This window comes from Bubalus kerabau, chromosome 1 (genome assembly GCF_029407905.1).
Source record: "Bubalus kerabau isolate K-KA32 ecotype Philippines breed swamp buffalo chromosome 1, PCC_UOA_SB_1v2, whole genome shotgun sequence".
NCBI lineage: Eukaryota > Metazoa > Chordata > Mammalia > Artiodactyla > Bovidae > Bubalus > Bubalus kerabau.
This window is the reverse complement of record NC_073624.1, coordinates 277,783,191-277,804,379: the sequence shown is the minus strand read 5'-3', so window position 1 is coordinate 277,804,379 and position 21,189 is coordinate 277,783,191. Positions and strand designations below refer to the sequence as shown.

General features: G+C 37.0%; 1 protein-coding gene across 15 annotated transcripts in view; it reads right to left on the bottom strand.

Annotated features, from left to right (window-relative positions):
- FER (FER tyrosine kinase) overlaps positions 1-21,189 on the bottom strand; it is a 464,961-nt gene that overhangs the window by 121,413 nt on the left and 322,359 nt on the right. For 12 of the 15 annotated variants that reach the window (XM_055565828.1, XM_055565860.1, XM_055565866.1 and 9 more), the window contains one exon: positions 21,094-21,188. In XM_055565828.1, the coding sequence (XP_055421803.1) occupies positions 21,094-21,188 (95 nt within the window). Of the gene's footprint in view, positions 1-14,453; positions 15,091-16,066; positions 17,440-21,093; position 21,189 lie in introns of those variants that run through there. The other 3 variants (XM_055565865.1, XM_055565856.1, XM_055565862.1) reach the window with 3 other exon arrangements.

Genomic DNA, 21,189 nt, shown 5'->3' with positions numbered 1-21,189 from the left:
GAACTCTGGGAGTTGGTGATGGACAGGGAGGCCTGGCGTGCTGTGATTCATGGGGTTGCAAAGAGTCGGACACGACTGAGCGACTGAACTGAACTGAAATGATACCAAAAAGATCTTCATGACCCAGATAACCATGATGGTGTGATCACTCACCTAGAGCCAGACATCCTGGAATGCTAAGTTAAGTGGGCTTTACGAAGCATCACTAAGAACAAAGCTAGTGGAGGTGATGGAATTCCAGTGGAGCTATTTCAAATCCTAAAAGATGATGTTGTGAAAGTGCTGCACTCAATATGCCAGCAAATTTTTGAAAACTCAGCAGTGGCCACAGGACTGGAAAAAGTCGCTTTTCATTCCAATCCCAAAGAAAGGCAATGCCAAGGCTAATTCATGTCAATGTATGGCAAAAACCACCACAATATTGTAAAGTAATTAGGTTCCAATTAAAATAAATAAAATGATTTAAAAAAGAAAATAAAGGTAATGCCTAAGAATGCTCAAACTACTGCACAATTGCACTCATCTCACAGCAAAGTAATGCTCAAAATTCTCTAGGCTAGGCTTCAACAGTACATGAACTGAGAATTTTCAGATGTTCAAGTTGGATTTAGAACAGACAGAGGAACCAGAGATCAAATTGCCGTCATACACTGGACCATAGAAAAGGGAAGGGAAAGAATTGCTTTCAATGTGGGAGACCTGGGTTTGATCCCTGGGTCAGGAAGATCCCCTGGAGAAGGAAAAGGCTACCCATTCCAGTACTAATGCCTGGAAAATTCCATGGATAGAGGAGCCTGGAAGGCTACAGTCCATGGGGTCGCACAGAGTCAGACACGACTGAGCACGCAGGCACAGCATTTCATTTAATCTATCATGTAATAGGTCTGAAAAATAGTTTGTCAATGAGCGCAATTGACATTCAACAGGAGAGCACACAAACCCCAAGGTTTATTAATATTTATTGTCAACTTTACTGTAAAAAGTTTTGGAAGCATGTTCTTGGACTTGTTCAATAGTTTATACCTGCCTATGGATTATATAAAATAACTTCAATGTTAATTCAACAATGAAAATTTTAGTTGCCTAAAAAATGAAGTAAAATAGGTCAAATATTTAATTCATCACAGTAAAAACTTTTTATTTCCTTAGCAACCTAGATTGTTATTCAAATAGAAAAACCCATATGGCTTATCTTTATGAGATGGATATCACGCATACCTCAACACTGCTTTGGAAATCCAAGAACATTTTGAAAGATCCTTGACATCAATATCATCTTTCCTTTTGGCAAAAACCTTGTCATTTTCCCTGGGATACTGCCAGAACATATCCTAACTTGGACTTAAAAAAACTACTCTTCATAGCTTAATCATGTCCCACCTCAACTATTAAAATTACACTCTTCATAAATCTATCTTCAGTACACTCAGGGGGTGCAGACAGCTCAGCCAAATTGTCTTATCATCTAACCTTGTCTTATATACTCTGGTCTTCTATACATCCAGCACGTCTGAGAAACTGTTATTCTGTTCACTGCTCCCCACCTCTGACAGGTTTTGAGCTCTCCAAAGGTTACTTGTCCTCCAAGCCACCTCCTGCGTCTCCACTAGTCTTCCAACCCAGATTAGTCTATCTCTTGTTATGAATTTCTGAGTTTGTGAACTGTGACTCTGCTTGAACTGCACTTAAAACTCTTTCCTATGACAAATGCTTCATATTTTATCTCAGAATTCATATTTCCTCCTTTATTTATGGGTGACTTTAGACAAAATGTTTGGTCTACTGCTATTTGAAATTCTGTTTGCATGTTTTCCAAAAATCGAAAGGTTTTATGTGTTAAAAATCAAGAGAGAACTTACTGACCTACACATTGAGAGCGCTCTTTTCTATTAAATTAGAACTCAGTTGTCACCCCATCCTGTTCCTGTTTCCAGACCGTCCACATCACAACCAGGAGGTGGTGGTGGTTCAGTCGTTCAGTCACGTCCTACTCTGTGTGACCTCAGGGACTGTAGCCCGCCAGGCTCCTCCGTCCATGGGGTTTCCCAGGCAAGAGTACTGGAGCGTGTCGCCCTTCCCTTCTCCAGGGGATCTTCCTAACCAAAGGATCGAATCCATGTCTCCTGCACGGCAGGCAGATTCTTTACTGCTAAGCCGCCAGGGAATACTCTAGTAGGAAGACAAAGAAACGCATGCCTCAGATTAATTTTTAATTAACATTATGATTGAACAATCTAGGCCAAAATAGATAACTACTCATGCTTTAAAACTACTGACGGTTTCCTATGGCTGGATATTTTTATTTTGAGTAGCGGGGCCTGATAGTAATCTGATAGCTCACTGAACTGAAAATCTAATCTACACTTCATGTTGCTCCTCGGCTCAGATTACTTTAGTAGCAACTAATATTTATTAGCTTAGACTCCTTGGACTGCAAGGAGATCAAACCAGTCAATCCTAAAGGAAGTCAATCCTGAATATTCATTGGAAGGACTGATGCTGAGGCTGAAACTCCAATACTTTGGCCACCTGATGTGAAGAACTGACTTGCTAGAAAAAGACCCTGACACTGGGAAAGACTGAAGGCGGGAGGAGAAGGGGATGAAAGAAGACGAGATGCTTGGATGGTATCACCAACTCAAAGGACATGAGTTTGAGTAAACTCCGGGAGTTGGTGATGGACAGGGAGGCCTGGCGTGTTGCAGTCCATGGGGTCGCAGAGTCAGACATGACTGAGCAACTGCAGTGAAGTGATTATTTATTAAACACTCAGAATGTGTTAAGAATGGTACCATGTTCTTTTTTAAAATTAACTTTTATTATAGTTGCTTTACGATGTTGCATTCGTTTCTGCTGTGCAGCAAAGTGAATCTGTGATACACACACACACACCTCTTGTGTGGATTTCCTTCCCATTTAGCTCATCACAGAGCACTGAGGAGAGCAACAGGCTGTGCAATAGGCTCTCATTACTCATCTACTTCATGCACAGCAGAGAAATACTCTCCCGATTCAGTCCATCCTCCTTCCCCTTTTGCTATCCGTATGTTTGTTCTCTACGTCTGTGTCATTCATCTGCATTATTTTTCTAGATTCCACACGTAAGAATTCCAAAGGGAAAGGGGAGTCAAGGACAGAAAAATGGTTTCTTATTGCGTTTCCTATGTACTCTTTGAAAGCAAAACTTTTTTTAAAAGTCAGATGCCTGAATCATAATTTTGTTGGAAATAAAAGCTGATCCCCCTGACCATGAGACCCTTCGTCACTTCGTCTCTCCTGTCTTTCCAACCTCACCTTAGCCCCTCTCCCGGGCTACATGCCCAGGTCACAGCGTGCTTCTTCCCCTTCCTCAGACACAGAAGCCCCGCCCACACACAGCTCTGCAGTAGCAGTTCTCTGTGCTTTTATTTTAGCCCTTGGCTAAAGGGAGATGAGTTTCAATCTTTCATCTAGACACAAAAGCCACCTTCCAGGAATGTTTCCTAAAAGTTAGGTGCTACCTGTGACTGTCTCTCTGAGCAACACTCTTAATAGTAAAGTTTGCAATAATAAATTTATTTGAGATTCCTGTTTAAACATATGTCTCTCCCACTACACTGAATTTCATGACGGAAGAAATCATAGTTATATTTTCCACCAATGTATATGGTATATGGAATGCAACTGATGCTAAGTATTAATCAAATAAAGTAATTAACCCAAATCTCACAACAATAAGTTTAAAAAGAATGCAAAGAAAGAAATACACCTCTTTTAAAAAGGGGTGTATTTCTAAGTTTTGAAGTCACTTAAGAACACGGTGATATGTGCTTCAAAAAAATAGTTATTTCTGTATTTATTATCAAAATTGACTGGTTATAATATTTTTGACAGAATAATAAAACTCCTTCAAAATTACAGCCTCATTAGCTTATAAATTCCACTCTAAAAAGAACTGAATAATATAAATATGACTCTTAGAAGTAATATCAATTCTTCAACACTTACAAATTTTTACTATATGATTACCTATCCTTTATTTTTAAAAAGCACTTTAAAAAAATGTTTTAAAAAAAGGCAAAGATAGATATCCAAGACTATTATTTTATTCAACAAATGACAGATGTTAAACATAGAAAGGATTTTTTCCTTAATTTTAGTAGCCAAGATGGGAAATAATGAATAGCACTTGCTGGTAGCAAGTAATATCTTAGAAGATAAATTCATTTGAAAGTCTTATCAAAGATCTTCAAAATACTAATCTGAATACTAATCTGAACACTAATCCACAGACTAACATGTAAGAGAAAGAAAAAAAAAAGACAAAAACATATCTTAAAAAACAGAAAATATGGAATACATGTACTCCTGTAAGAAACAAAATTATTAAAGACGCTATAAAGTCACTTTCTAAATCTCTCCCAGGTTGCTATATAAAGCCTTTCATTTTGAATGCAGATAATGTCAAATGTGATACTGTTTTGTCAAGTTTGACACAGAATTTAGGCAAATTTTTTTTTCTAGCAAAGGTTACATTTTCTACGTGCATTTATTAAGTGCTCAGTCTGAGGCACAGCTGTATCAGGTACTGAATAATATTCTTTCTGGAATTGAAATTCATGCCCATAAACAGGCAGCAATGACAATCAACTTCAGTTTTACAGAAAAGGACAAATGAAGCCAAGTAAAGAGCCAAGAAGTCCCATACACACAAAACCTGGTTATAATGACAGCTCCTAATACTACTTTCACATTTTAAATGACAAGAAGCTATGCAACACTTAATATAACGTGCACTCCCTCAAGATGTGTCTGTGAAAAAGAGTTATGTTATACAGCAACTGAAAATCTAAAAACAGAAAAGAGAGTATCTAAATGAAGAGAGAGATATTAAACATGACCAGCAGACTAGTGAAGAAATGGAAAAATTTTTTAAATGCATAATAGATTTTCATAAGTAATTAACATGGCTGGTCATAAAATCAGCATTTAGCAAGTAGAAGATTGATTTAAATCCTCAAAAATTTACTCAAATTTATGAAGGAAATAAGAGGAAAAGGCAAAAAGATAACACATTCATATCCACTGGAGACAACATAACCCAGACTCTTGGGTCTTGAGAGCCTAAAAGACACTCAGTGTCTCCCAAGGAACTGGCCGTAAAGACGAAGCTCTCTCTACGGTATTTACCTTGAAAGCTGGGAAGGACAGCAAGAGCACAGAGCACATCTAGGTGAGGGCAATCGCTGCCAGGTGGCTCCTTAAGATTAAATAATTCATTCTTCTCATCTACGAGGCCCTGCACGTCTTGAACTGCATCCCTCCCCTGACCTCATCTCCTATGACACCCCCTCACCCCGACTTCATCCACCCTGCTCTTTCTGCATCTCCATGAAGCCCGGAGGCTCATCTTCCAGGCGTCTACACAGCGTGTTCCCTCACTTCCACCAGGCACTTCACTCATTTTATTCTACTCCTGTTGAGGCTTTCCCTGGCCAAACACTCAACCTGTGCCCGTACCAACAGTTTTATCCCTCTTCCCTCTATGTTTTGTTTTTATACACCATTTAACACACTATATACGCTTTACTCATATAACACATTTCTTCCCCCTCCAGAACACAGGGTGCAGGAAAGCTGGAGGTTTTGTTTTTTGTGGAGTCTTTTGTATGTGGCATACATGGGAGGCACTCAGTAACTGAGCAAATGACTGAATAATCTAACAGAATATCTAGCCTTAAATACTTTTTAAGTAATATTCTACTTAAAATATACTGGTATATATGAGTAGCATGGCATACCTTCTCAAGTATTAATGGATAAAGTTTTCATTTCATCCACAAATTTAGGAAGAGTCCAGAGTTTGTGCGTAATTTCTGAATACACATGTAATTTACAACTAAATAGGAATATAAGTAACTTACAACTAGAAAGGGGTAAACTTTATACATAAAAAAAGAAGTGAACATTACAGTATCTTTGGCTGATGTTGACAAGAGAAGTTTAGCTTTTACATAAAATAGCTTGAACATTTATGGCACTGCAATACAAATAGAAAAATTCACACATGTTAACTGTTCAACTTCCATCACAAGTAAAATAAGTATTTTTAAAGAACTTTGATTCAACTGATTTTCAGTTGTCTTTTAATCTTGGAAATATTCTGTGTTCCCCATTGTTTTAATATCTATTCTCCTTGTAATTCTGATAATATGAAAATTCCAAACTCATAGGCACTTGTCAGAGTCATAAACCTGGGTAGAAAACTGAGGAAAACCTATTTATCAAAACCCAAAACATTATATGTAAAAATTTTTATTTCAGCTAAATTCACTACAGTTTAACTAGCCCTGTTCATACTTCTAAGATTTGCAACAAATACAGTAAGCTTTCAGCAAAAAAGAAAATTTTATCACGTATAATATTACTTTAAACTTTCTTAGCAAGTTTTTTAAGACTTTTCCATGTATAGTAACAAAAATTTAAAAACAATAACAAAACTAAAACTCATCAGTATTTTATACATGTGGAAGAATGCATATATGTTCGTAACTCTTGTTTTCCTTTAATTCATTATGGAGCTTCAATTATCATAAAGATATTTTCAAAACAGGATCTAAACGTGAAAATACGGTTCAGAACATGCTTTGTCCTGCTCACTAAGCTTTTTGCCTCCGTGCAGGAGATACTTGACAGCTATAAGTGCCTTCAGATACTCAGAACATAAAAAAGTGAGTCATGCTGCTCAGATACAGACAATGCATCAGTGGCTCAAATGCACCATGGAAACTTAGTATTTGTTAGAACACACCAGCCTTTGCTCACTGTAGAGAAGACAGCCCCTACACACAGCCCCTACACACAGTCCCTACACACAGCCCCTACACACAGTCCCTACACACAGCCCCTACACACAGCCCCTACACACAGGCCCTACACACAGTCCCTACACACAGTCCCTACACACAGGCCCTACACACTACTTTACAACCACTCAGGAGGGGCTGCAGTAACAACTGTTGTGTGTTAGATTTCATTTCTCATAGCTTTCCTCTGGGTTAATGTTTCCAGCGTTTAGCTCAACCTCTGAGAAAGAATATGCACTGTTAGAAGGGCGCGGTCTACCCCCCAAAAAAAGAAAACAGAAAAATGCTAATATCACATGTATGGAGTACCACCAGGTTATCCATTTAAGTTGTGCATAAATTAAATAAAGTAACTAACTTCAAAATATATTAGTGTCTTTAGTGTCTGGAGAAATGGCCAGTTTAAACTAGCCCATCTGCATTTGCTTTGGGATATTAGGCAGCAAATGAAACATTAGGGCAACCCAATACATCATTTGGCTGAGAAAGAAATAACAATTTAAAGAGGCTATCTTTTTAAAATGTTGTTTTGGAGATATTTTACATTATATCAAAAATATTATCTGTGATAGAAAATGTCAGTTAAGTGCATTTATTTTGCTTTTCATTAATGCAAAGGACTTGAATTATAAAATAAAGACCAATATTTCAGTTTAGACATTATAGTACTGGTTAACATAGAAAAGTTACCCATTCTTCAAAATGGAGACATACAACATGCTAATTTATAATAACTCATTTAGAATCATACAAAATCTGTTTTAAAATGGTTTTCTATAAACATCTCCAAACAACAAAGTGATAAAACCCATAAAGTTAGTAATTTATTGGCAACATAAAAGACAGCCACTGAGTTGACATATCTTACCATTTTTAGCACAAAATATTAATCTGAGAATTACTGTTTGTCCTTTTCCTTCAACTCAAATTTACTGCTATGAAGTGATATTGTTATATAACCGGCAATGGATTGTATGATGGGGGATAGGTTAAATCTATGTAAGGTTAGGTGCCAGTTCAGATTTTGAGGGCTATTTTTATACTGCGTGGAAACAGTGGCTGACTTTATTTTTGGGGGCTCCAAAATCACTGCAGATGGTGATTGCAGCCATGAAATTAAAAGACGCTTACTCCTTGGAAGGAAAGTTATGACCAACCTAGACAGCATATTGAAAAGCAGAGACATTACTTTGTCAACAAAGGACCATCTAGTCAAGGCTGTGGTTTTTCCAGTGGTCATGTATGGATGTGAGAATTGGACTATAAAGAAAGCTGAGCGCCGAAGAATTGATGCTTTTGAACTGTGGTGCTGGAGAAGACTCTTGAGAGTGTCTTGGACTACAAGGAGATCCAACCACTCCATCCTAAAGGAAATCAGTCCTGGGTGTTCATTGGAAGGACTGATGCTGAAGCTGAAACTCCAGTACTTTGGCCACCTGATGTGAAGAGCTGACTCATTGGAAAAGACCTTGATGCTGGGAAAGATTGAAGGCAGGAGGAGAAGGGGACGACAGAGGATGAGATGGTTGGATGGCATCACCAACTCAATGGACATGGGTTTGGGTAAACTCTGGGAGATGGTGATGGACAGGGAGGCCTGGCGTGCTGCGGTCCACGGGGTTGCAAAGAGTCGGACACGATTGAGCGACTGAACTGAACTGAACTTACAGTGTGCCAGGAGCCATGTTCCTTAATTTTTTGTTGGCAGAATGTACCCTTTTTATATTTATAATGAGGGAAAGAAACAAATGTCAGACAAAGATCTAGAGCCAAAATATTGGGACTTGTTATCAAAGGAACTGTTGTTTCCAGTGACTACCATAATAACCTCCTATAGTTGTGATGTCATGTATCAAACTGATTCTGTTAGAATCACATAAAAATATTTATAAAACTTCAATACGAATTGGAAGGAAAAATAATTATTTTTTAGAAGAAGTTAACCTTCTGGCTAAAATTAGCAAACTTACCCTAGAAATTACAAATGAAATGAGTAATTAATAGAAAAAAATATGATAATAGATTTCCACTGAAAGGCTTAAAGACATTTATGAGAACAACGTAAATAATAATGTCCAAATTTCTAAGCTAGAATCTCTAGACAATATAAACTACATGAGCTCAATTTTTTTTCAAACTTGTTATAGAGGTGAGATGTTTTGATGATGCATAAAACTCAGTAAAAATCCCTCAGTAACTCTAAAAACTCCAAGCCATAAATCATTTTAAAATACAGATAAGTCGGAGGACTACCAAAGGGCATGGATCTGTATGACCTGAGGAATGGACCAGAAAATATAACATTCAATTAGTTCCAGGAATTTCTCAACTCAGAATATCCCCGAAAGAAGGAGAAGTTAGCAAGATCTAGTATAAGACTAGAGACTGATGTTCAGTTCAGTTCAGTTCAGTCGCTAGTCTTGCTAAAATTAATTACCTCCACCCGGGATATGTACCTAACATTGTAATTAGAGGTTAAGGTGTTTGGTTTCTTATTCATCAAGGTATCTTACAGCAGCCCTAATGTAACTACAGATGTGAAAAGAAATGACAGCTGCCTAGACCACAAACATTCCTTTAAGTTGTGACTTGTCATTAAAAAAAAAAGTCCTCTCATCCTTTTCTTCACTTGGGGCACTAAGAAAAAAACAACTTGTTTGCAAAATAAAGTCAGATCATCTTTTAGCATATTAGAGTTTGTTTTGTTTTCAGTATTTCCCAGCATCATTTAGAATTGTCTTTTGTTTGATTTTATTTATCCAGCAACTTATAAGCAAGCAAAATATAGTGTTTGTAATTCAAGAGATGATTCAAATGAAGACAGGATAATCTTGGAGTATTCACTCTAAACCTGAATTTTCAAATGCTTATAATCTCCTCAAACATTACTTTGGTTGAAATGTATTTCAGATTTATGTTTCCAAAGGGCTCAGTTATCTGACGAGAACAGGAGCATATTAAATCTCTGCATAATACATTTCTGAAATGGCTTGTATCTAAGACACTAAGCAGTTATTAAATCTTGCTTTTAACCCACCAGTCCTCTAAATCGTCTCTCCACAGCTTGATTCCCAGTAGAGAAAAAAGTAACTCAAACAAAAATCTTCCTGTTTACTGTAATAAGCTATTTACTTATCTGTGCACAAGGTTGAGAAATTATGGAATAGGGATTCATGTATTTGCCCAGAGTATCTTGCATAGACATTTTGCTTAAATTTTCATTTATATTTTCAATTCATAAAAGGATTATATACTTTGACCCACTTATAAGGAGAGAAAATAGAGCACTATTTTCCCACTTGCTATTTACTGAGGTTGACAAGTCACTCTAAGCCCTCTGAACCTCATTTAGTTTATTTGTAAATGGAGATAACAATACTGCCTGGTAGAGCAAATGATATGATGTTAATTAAAGTGCTTTGACAACTATAAATATTATGTAAATATAAAATACTGTGTATTGTTATGCTACTTTAATAAGAATGAAAACTAGTTGGTTATTTCCCCATCATGCCTTTTGTAAAATAAGGATAGGACAGAAAGACACTATTTTGAATAATCTAATTGTTATGAGAAGTCTCAAAGAAAAAATTTCTTAATTAAAATATTATAGATCAGAGCTAAAATTTAGAAGCCATTTAACCCAGCAACTTTAGTTTTAGATATAAGAAAAGAAAGACCCATGAAGGTAAATACTAAAAACATACACACTTCGGTTGGGGTGGAAAGTCACGGTGGTGGAAAGGGGAGAATTAAACACAAACGTTATGTTTCCCAATTTGCTGTCATGTCACACTTGGCTGAAGAAATCTAGGGTTAGGGTTAGAGGGCAGGGCAGGGCAAGTTCCAAGGTTGGGTTAAAGTTCTGCCAGATTATAGGAGTCGTTTTAATTGGTCACTTTATTTTATTGGCCAATTATAAAATAATAACAATAAAAATTAGAACATGATGATGAGAATACACAGAGTAGTTATAATGGTTAAGCAACTCACTCCAATATTCTTGCCAGGAAAATCCCATGGACAGAGGAGCCTGGTGGGCTACAGTCCACGGAGTCACAAAGAGTCGGATACGACTGAGCAACTAACACAACCATTCTAAGACCATATAGAGGCAGCGTGAGTTGCTCGGTCGTGTCCGACTCTCTGCAACTCCACAGACTGTAGTCCCCCAGGCTCCCCTGCCCATGGGTTGCCATGGGCTTTTCTAGGGGATCTACCCAACCCAGGGATCAATCCCAGGTCTCCCACATTGCAGTCGGAGTCTTCGCCGTTTGAGCCACCAGGGAGCCCTGAACCATGTAGTAATGTCTCAAGATTATATATATAAATATAAATTATGTATATATATATATATATATATATGCATATAAGGGCTTCCCAGGTGGCACAAGTGGTCAAGAATCTGCCTACCAGTGCAGCAGATGCAGCCAGGAGACGCCGGTTTAATCCTTGCGTTGGGAAGATACCCTGGAGGAGGAAATGACAACCCACTCCAGTGTTCTTGCCTGGAGAATCCCACAGACAGAGGAACCTGGTGGGCTACAGTTTGTGGGGTTGCAAAGAGTTGGACACAACTGAGTGACTAAGCAAAGTCACTTAATTTCAGCAAATGTTTCTGGAAAAGGAGTACGTCAAGGCTGTATACTGTCACCCTACTTATTTAACTTATATGTAGAGCACATCATGAGAAATGCTGGGCTGGAGGAAGCACAAGCTGGAATCAAGATTGCTGGGACAAATATCAGTAACCTCAGATATGCAGATAACACAACCTTTCTGGCAGTAAGCAAAGAAGAACTAAAGAGCCTCTTAATGAAAGTGAAAGAGGAGAGTGAAAAAGTTGGCTTAAAGCTCAACATTCAGAAAACTAAGATCATGGCATCTGGTCCCATCACTTCATGGAAAATAGATAAGGAAACTGTGGAAACAGTGACAGGCTTTATTTTTGGGGGCTTCAAAATCATTGCAGATGGTGATTACAGCCATGAAATTAAAAGACGCTTACTTTTTGGAAGAAAAGCTATGACCAACCGAGACAGCATATTAAAAAGCAGAGACATTAATTTGCCAAGAAAGATCCATCTAGTCAAAGCTTTGGTTTTTCCAGTGGTCATGTATGGATGTGAGAGTTGGACCATAAAGAAAGCTGAGCACCAAAGAATTGATACTTTTGAACTGTGGTGTTGGAGAAGACTCTTGAGAGTCCCTTGGGCTACAAGGGGATCCAACCAGTCCCTCCTAAAGGAAATCAGTCCTGGATATTCACTGGAAGGACTGATGTTGAAGCTCAAACTCCAATACTTGGGCCCCCTGATGTGAGGAACTGACTCATTTGAAAAGACCCTGATGCTGGGAAAGATTGAAGGCAGGAGGAGAAGGGGACGACAGAGGATGAGATGGTTGGATGACATCACCAACTCAATGGACGTGAGTTTGAGTAAGTTCCGTGAGTTGGTGATGGACAGGGAGGCCTGGGTGCGCTGCATTCTGTGGGGTCACAAAGAGTTGGACTGACTGAGTGACTGAACTGAACAAGACAGCGCCTCCTGTATTATCAAATCCCTTGCTAGAATATGTTATAGATTCTATATCAAATCCCTTGCTATAATTTGTTACAACTGATGAACCCATACTGACATCATTATCACCCAAGGTCCATAGTTTACATCAGGATTCATTCTTGGTAATGTACGTTCTTTCTGTTTGGAGAAATAGAAAATGACATGTATCTACTATTATGTCATACGTGGTAGCTTAAATAGCCTACAAAAATCCTCAGTGCTATGCCTGTTCATACCTCTCTCTTCTGCAATCCTCAGCTGAAATTTGTTTAAACACTCTCCATAGTTTTCCCTTTCCCAAAATACCACAGAGTTGGAATCATAAAGTATATAGCCTTTTCAGACTGGCTTCCTTTATGTAGTAATGTAAGTTCCCTCTAGGAATTTTCATGGCTTGCTATTTCTTTCATGCTCTGATTTATATTCCATTGTTTGGATGTACCCTAGGTTACCCACTTAGCTAGTGCAGAGCATCTTGGCTGCTTCCAAGATTTGGCATTATGAATGAAACTACTATAAACATCTTTGTGCAGGTTTTTGTGTGGATATAAGTTTTAAACTCCTTTATGTAAATTCTAAAGAATGTGACTGAGGGACTGCATGGTAAAAGTATGTTTACTTTTATAAGAAACCACCAAACTGTCTTCTGCAAACAAAGTTTTATTTCTTCCCTCCCCATCAGTATAACTTTTGTTTCCTTTTGTCTTTTTTTCTTTTACTGAAGGATAACTGTTTTACAGAAGTTTGCTGTTTTCTGTCAAACCTCAGCATGAATCAGCCATAGGTACACATATATCCCCTCCCTTTTGAACCCCCCTCCCATCTCCCCTCCCCATCCCTTCCCTCTAGGTTGATACAGAGCCCGTTGAGTCCTTTTGTCTTACATTAGCCAGGAGTTTGAGTAAGATGTTGGAAAGGAATGGTCAGAGAGGCATCCATGCATGGCTTTCTGATCTTAGTAGGAGAGCTTCAAGTCTGTCACCATTAAGTATAATGTAACCCTAAGTATAGTTAGGGTTTTTATAGATTAAAAAAAAAAAAAAAAAAAACTGACCAAGATTCTTAAGTTTACTGACTTTTAAAAATCTTTATCATAAATGAGTGTTAAATTTTGTTAAAAGCTTTGTCTGCATCTATATATATATATATGATCACTGGATTTTTCTTCTAGCCTACTGTGATGAATTACTTTAATGAATTCTCAAATGTTGAAACTAGCTTGCATACCTGGGACAAATCTTTCCTAAGCTTTTTATAACCATGTATTTATCAGCTTTTCATCTTATAGTGGAAATATTTTTTACAAGGAATTTTATGGTATTTGCCTTTATATTCTGTATGTAAACGTGTTCACTGATGAGAAAGGAAAAGATGCCTAAGACTTAAACAAAATCTATAGAGACAATGCGAAGTTCCTTACCAAGCCTTAACTTGAAGCCTGAAAATGTCAAAATTATGAGCTTATTGTTTTGAACTTGCTATTCTGGCCCAAGTTTCATGACATTATAATGTTAGATTATAACTGGCTCAACACAAGAGATTTCAAAGCAGTGTCTAAAGAGAAAAACCACTAAGATGATTTATATTACTTTTAAAATGTTTAAAACAAAAAAAAATAATTTATTTTTAAGTGCTGTAGTGGGAGAAGGCAATAGCACCCCACTCCAGTACTGTTCCCTGGAAAATCCCATGGATGGAGGAGCCTGGTAGGCTGCAGTCCATGGGTCGCTAAGAGTTGGACACGACTGAGCGACTTCACTTTCACTTTCATGCATTGGAGAAGGAAATGGCAACCCACTCCAGTGTTCCTGCCTGGAGAATACCATGGACGGAGAAGCCTGGTGGGCTGCTGTCTATGGGGTCACAGAGTCGGACATGACTGAAGTGACTTAGCAGTAGCAGCAGTGGTTTTACCATAGAATTCTATAATGTCTTTTATATTAGCATAGTAGGCAGCATTTTAATTTCAAACAATGACAAAGAAATATTGTGGCAGAGGTGAAAAATACCATAAACATATTAAAAGATGATTTTTACTTTTTCTTGCTTTATTTTTTGCTGTATTGTCCTGGAAGCTAGAACACTGAGAATACAATGTTTAAGTGGTAAATGTAGGCAAATCTGTCTTATTTCTGATATAAATGAGCAAAGTATTCAGACATTTGCCATTAAGGACAATGTTATCTGTAGGACTTTCTCAGAAGTCACTCATGGTGAAGACAGTCTCTTTTATTCCTCGTTTTCAGACAATTCTTATCAGGAATGAACGATGGATTTTCTCAAGTGATTTTTCTTCATTTACTGATTGTATAATTTTAAATGATATTAATCTGAATTATACTGATTGCTATTTGAAGGTTAAATCAGCTGCTAGTCCTAGGATAAACTCTACTTGATCATGATGTATTTGTCTATGGCTTAATTTGCTTCATTAAAATTGTGCTCAGAATATAAAATATGTAATAATGACATATATCTGTGGTTTTCTTTTCCTGTAATATTTTTGTCTAGTTATAGAATCAGGTAGCAATGACCTCAATGAGTTGAGAAGTAGTCTCTCCTTTTCATTTCTAAGAATTCGTGTAGAGCTGGTGCTTTGTCTTACAACTTTGGTATAATTCACCAGTGACGTGATATAGGCCTGGAGTTTTCTTAGAAGGATGGTTTCTTAGTGACCAATTCTATAAAAGATATGGGGTTATGAAGGTTGAATAAGATTTGGCAGTTTTTGTCTCTCAGAAAATTTTTCCATTTCATCTAAGCTGTTGAATTTCTTTATACAGTGATTAAGAAAATATTATGGATATCTTTTTAATTATGTAGAACCTGTAATGAGGTCACCTTTCTCATTCTTGATATTGATAATTTGTGTCTTTTTTCTGAAGAGTTTATGTAGAGGTTTTATTAATTTTATTAATCTCAAGGGATTCTACTGATTCCTTTTCCTGTTGTATTTTTTCCTTTCTTTTATATAAACATTTTGAGTTAATTTGAGTGTAAGGTAGAAGTCAAGATCATAATTTTGAGTTCTTCCTTCTTTTCTAATACATGTATTTAGTGCTAGATTTACATCCCTAAGCACTGTTTAATAGGCATCATATAAATCATATAAATATTGAGATTTTTTTTCTCGCTTAGTTCAAAGTACTTTCTAAGCTCCCCTCTGACTCACTGGTCACTCAGCTATGCATTGCTTACTTTCCAGATATTTAGACAATTTTCAGAAATTGTTCTGTCCTTGAGTTCTACTTTATTTCTGTTGTGTTCATAGAACTTGTGTGTGTGTGCATGTGTGTTAGTTGCTCAGTGGTGTCCGACTCTTTGCACCCCCAGGGACTGTGGCTCACCAGATTCCTCTGTCCATGGGATTCTCTCCAGGCAATACTGGAGTGGGTTGCCCTTCCCTTCTTCAAGGGATCTTCCCAGCCCAGGCATCAAATCTGCATCTCTTATGTCTCCTACACTGGCAGGTGGGTAACACTAGCACCACCTGGGAAGCCAACAGAACTTAAATTCATATAAATTTATTGAGTTTTGTTTCATGGCCCAGGATATGGTCTATCTTGGTAAACATTCTCTATCTAGTTGAAAAGAATGTATATCTTGGTGATGTTGTGTAGAGTGTCCTATAAAGGTCAATACATCAAACTGACAGTGTTATTCACATATATATTATGACTTCCATAGTGGATTTATTTATTTTTTAAAAAATCACTTACAATAGCATCTCAGAAAACCAAATACTCAGAAGTCTGACAAAAGATGGAAAGTCCTATATAATTAAACTCTATAGAACCTTTCAGGGGGAAATTAAAGATCTATCTTACTAGAAAGATATACCATGTAGAGGAGTCAGAAGACTCAATATTGTTAAGAAGCCTATTCACCCCAAACTGATCTATAGATTCAATTTAACCCTAAACTAAATCTTAGCAACCCTTTATATAGAAACTGAAAAACTAGCCATAAAATTGATAGTGAAATGCAAAGGACCTCAACAGCCAAAGCAATTCTAAAAAAGAACAAAGCTAGACAACTAACATCACCTGTGGTATTGGCATTACAACAAACAGAAGGACTGACAGAAATTAGAGTCCAGAAATATGCGTGCATGTTAGTCGCTCAGTCCTGTGTCTGACTCTTTGGGATCCCAGGGACTGTAGCCCACCCAGCTCCTCTGTCCACGGAATTCTGCAGGCAAGAATACTGGAGTGGGCTGCCATGCCCTCCTCCAGGGGTCTTCCTGCCCAGGGACTGAGCCCGTGCTTCCTGCACTGCAGGCCGCTTCTTCACCATCTGAGCCACCAGGGAAGCCCAGAATCCAGAAATACAATTCCACATAAATATGTTTTAAAAGGAAGGTAAAAAATCAGGAGAGAAAGAAGAATCATGATGCTGGGACAACTGGATATCTACATGCCAAAAATACGAACTTCAAACCATTCCTCACGACTATATGAAACAAACCATAGACTGAACTATACGTTCTAAGTTCTAAAACTATTAAAACCGTATAAGTAAACAGGAGAAAAAGTTTGTAATCTGGGATTCAAAGATTTCTTAGATTTACCATTAAAAACATGACCTGTTAAAAAAAAAATAATTTAAACTTTGCAATTAAAAAAAAATCTGCTTTTTAAAAGACACTGTTAAGAGAATGAAGAGACAAGTCAGACTGAAAGGAAATATTTGATAATTATACATCTGACAAAGGACTTGTATCCAGAAGATATAAAGGACCAAGACTCAACGGCAATGTGCTTGTGTGCTGATCGCGTCCGTGGGCTAAACCTGCCCACTCGTGTCTGACTCTCTGCTGTCACTGTTTAGTCGCTAAGCTGTGGCCCACTCTTTTGTGACCCCACAGACTATAGCTCGCCAGGCTCCTCCGTCCTTGGGGATTCTCCAGGCAGGAATACTGGAGTAGGTTGCCACGCCCTCCTCCGGGGATCATCCCCACCCAGGGACTGAACCTGCAGCTCCTGCAATGGCAGACAGGTTCTTTACCACTGGCACCACCCGGGAGGCCCCTGTTACAACAACACATTTTTTTAAAAAGTGGGCAAATTATTTAAATAGATACTTCAAAGAAGATTATGAATGGCAAATTAGCACATGACAAGATGCTCATATCATTCGTCAGTTGGGAAAGCAAATTAAAAACACAGTAAGGCACTTCAACATAAAATTATAATGTCTAAAATTGAACGTACAAAGTGTTGATGAAAGTGTAGAGAAACTGCAGTTAGGAATGTCAACTAGTATAATGACTTTAGAAAGCCATTTAACAACTTCTTAAAATTTTAAACTTGTACACTCTATCTAATTCACTTATTCCATTCCTAGGTAGATTTTCAGCAGAAAAATGAAGGCGCATGTCAGTACAAAGACTTGTACATAAGTGTTCATAGTAGCTTACTTTGCAGTAGCCCTAAACAGGAAACAATCCAAAAGTCTGTCAATAATTGATAACAAATGTGACATATTCATATAATGCAGCTCTACTCAGCAATAAAAAGGTGAACTTGTGAAAACCATTACAACATGGACAGATCTCAAAATTATGCTGAATGAAACAAACTAGACCCAAACAAGAAAAGAGAAGTACAGACTGTATGGTTCCATTTATACTAAATTTTAAGAAGTGCCAACTAACATACAGTCACAAAAAGCAGATCAGTGCTGGACTGGGACAGGAGGTGAGAGCGGGAGGAGGAAGGGACTAAAAAGGCATGAGAAAAATCTGAGGATGAGAGGTGTTTTCATTACTTTGTTTGTGGTAACTGTTTCACAAGTGTATACATATGTCAGTATTTTATATATACATATATATAGTATATGCAATTACATGTCAATAAATGTTTTCAAAAAGATTGAAAAATTATGGCTATTAAATATTAGACATTTGACATTCTCTCAAGACTGAGTGAAGTCCGAGACTTCAAGGCAAAAAAACGGACAGTTTTTGCTGCCAGGGACAACATTCCAGTTTTCCAATGCAAACTGAAATTTTGGAAAACACATACTTGCTGTCAAGAGATTGACACTTCCTATTATTTTTCCAGTGAGATTAGGGATGGCATTAATGAATGTGATCTTTTGATAGTGCATAATGAATTATGTCACTGTTCGGTCACTTGATATTTTCCAAATGAGAAATGACAAAGCATGATGCTACAAAAATCATGCATTCATCTTACAAGATCAACCAACTGAATTAATGTGACAGAGTATGAAAAGTTCAGTGTGGTTTCACATCCCACATGGCAATGAACCTTCAAGAAAATTTAGCTAAGTCTACTGTGGTAGGCAGAATGTGAAGATGGCATCCCAGTCATGTCCCGCCCTAATCCCTGGAACATGTTTAGATGTGTGAACATAGTTAGAGGCCACTCCCATGATTATATTTTGTCTTGCAGCACAGCTGCCCTAAAGGCAGGCAGCTTGGCCAGGTGAGCCTGTTCTAATCACAGAACCTTTCAAAACAGCAGCGTATTCTCTCAGCTTTTTTGAAAAACAAAATAGAATGAAACAAAAAACATAAGAGCAAGTTAGAGAAATTCAGAGCATCTGAAAGATGTGACACACCAGGTCTGAAGATCAAAGAGTGTGGAAACCTGTGAAGAGCTGGGAGATGCCCTTGGCTCACAGCAAGAAAAGAAAGAGAACCTCGGGCCACTTCTCACCTGCAAGAGATGAGATTCTGCCACCACCCAGGAGGAGTCTGGTAGTGATTCTTCCCCAGTGCCTCCAGACAAGAACTCAGATATACTGATTTTTGGCTTTGTGAGACCCTGAGCAGAGAACTCAGTCAAGCCTGCCTGGACTTCTAACCTACACAACTGCGAGGTGATAAATGGATGTTATGTAAAGCTGCTAAGTTATGATCATTTGTTGTGCGTAAGCAGAAAGCAAATACACTTTCCATAAATCAAAATGCACATAAACTCAGACCCCTGTTGAACATTGTTTAAAAAAGAAAAAAAAAAAGGAATAAAATTGGAAACAACCAAAGTGTCCATAAATAGAAGGCCAAATTAAATTATATAAAACCAAATAATGGAATATTCTGCAGCCATTATAAAGAAAAGGTAGAACTATATGGATGAATAGGAAACAATGAAACCATGTTATATTAGAGAAAAAAGAAAGTTTTATGATTTTAAATAATTAAAAGATTTGCATAAAATCATGGTATTCTATATTAAATATTTTCCTGGGGGGGAACCACAAAAAACTAAATAATTCGCTTTGGATTAAGATTAGATTGTTGAGTAGGAGGTCTTTATTTTTAATTTTCCGCCTTCATTACAGTTTGAATTTTCTAATGAAATTTATTATTCTTAATCATTAAAAAAATATCAATAAAGGTTACTATTTAATGTTTAGATAAACACTTCCCTGGCTCTCTTCCAAAGCTATCTTTTGTTTTATTCAATTTGGACCTCCATCAGGAATTTGTTATCATGCTCCTTTAGTCAGTTACAGTAATACCAAATTACTTTTCCTCATCAAGTCTGCCCCACCCCTCAAATCTAACTTTTTCAGTGACATCCCTTATTATCTGGGGGCATCATCTGGATTATGTAAATGTTTTATGTATTCATAATACCTAAACATACTATTTTAGGTAAAATCAGAGGCTACTCAACTGCTTTTAAAATTTTAGACTATAGTCTATTTTTCATAACTGTATGAAAGCTACTTTGAGATTTAATCACAAGTAGTGTAAATCATGCAAATATATATTGCCATCTTGAGAACAAAAATGATTATAATCTAGGAATTTTGCAGTTACATGGTGATAAAGAAATATTCCAATAGCAATCAAACCAACATGGTAAAATTGGACCAACTGTCCTTAAATTATGAAAGGATTATGTGAAAAGTTTTCAGTGGGCAATCAGCAATACCAGGTTTATGTGATGTATATTCAAAGTTAGAAATATTTTTCATATTCCTTTAAGTTTCTTCTTTTAAAATGAGTAAACAGTTAAGGTAACAAAGCAAATGCTTATCAGTTATTAAATATTATATTTGTAAATCTTATAAAGATCATATTTGCCTCTGATTACATTTTCTGCAACAGAAAGACGCATCAATATAATAAAAATAAAGATATACGCTATCAGTTTGATGTTATCCTTGTTTGTTGGCAAAAGTAGTTAACCAAAATACCTGGCAGTTTTAAAAGAAAAAAATACAAGGATAAATTCCAAGAGAGATTATCTTTTTTTTGTCCACATATTAAAGAAGTTCAAAGCATCTGTGACCCAAAGCATTATGGTATTATTATGTACAACTTAACAAGAGGAGGTGTGGTAAGGTACTTGTAAAATGACATAAATGAACTAAATTCTTAATACTATCATTACTATAAAGTCGAACTAAGTGGACAACTTTTCTAAATAGTTTTTCTCACAGAAACATTATATATAACTAAATTCCATGTGTAACTGCAATGTAATAATATATTTCCTTTTAAAAAGGTTGGTTGACATTTTCTAGAAAACAGCAAGTATTAGAGACTATAAGAACAATGAGTACATGTACAAGCTCTTCATCATGAGGAAAATGTTAAAGAAGTCACTGGAAACTTCACAAGGAGAAATCAAAGAGACAATATATAAAAGCAATAGAAAGACATTAAAATGCCATCGAGGAAACTGCTAAAACGGTATTACCTGGAACCAGTTCCATAATGATGTAGATAGGCTGTCTCTGTGTGCAGACTCCTATAAGTTTGACAATATTGGGGTGATCATACTGCTTGAGAATTC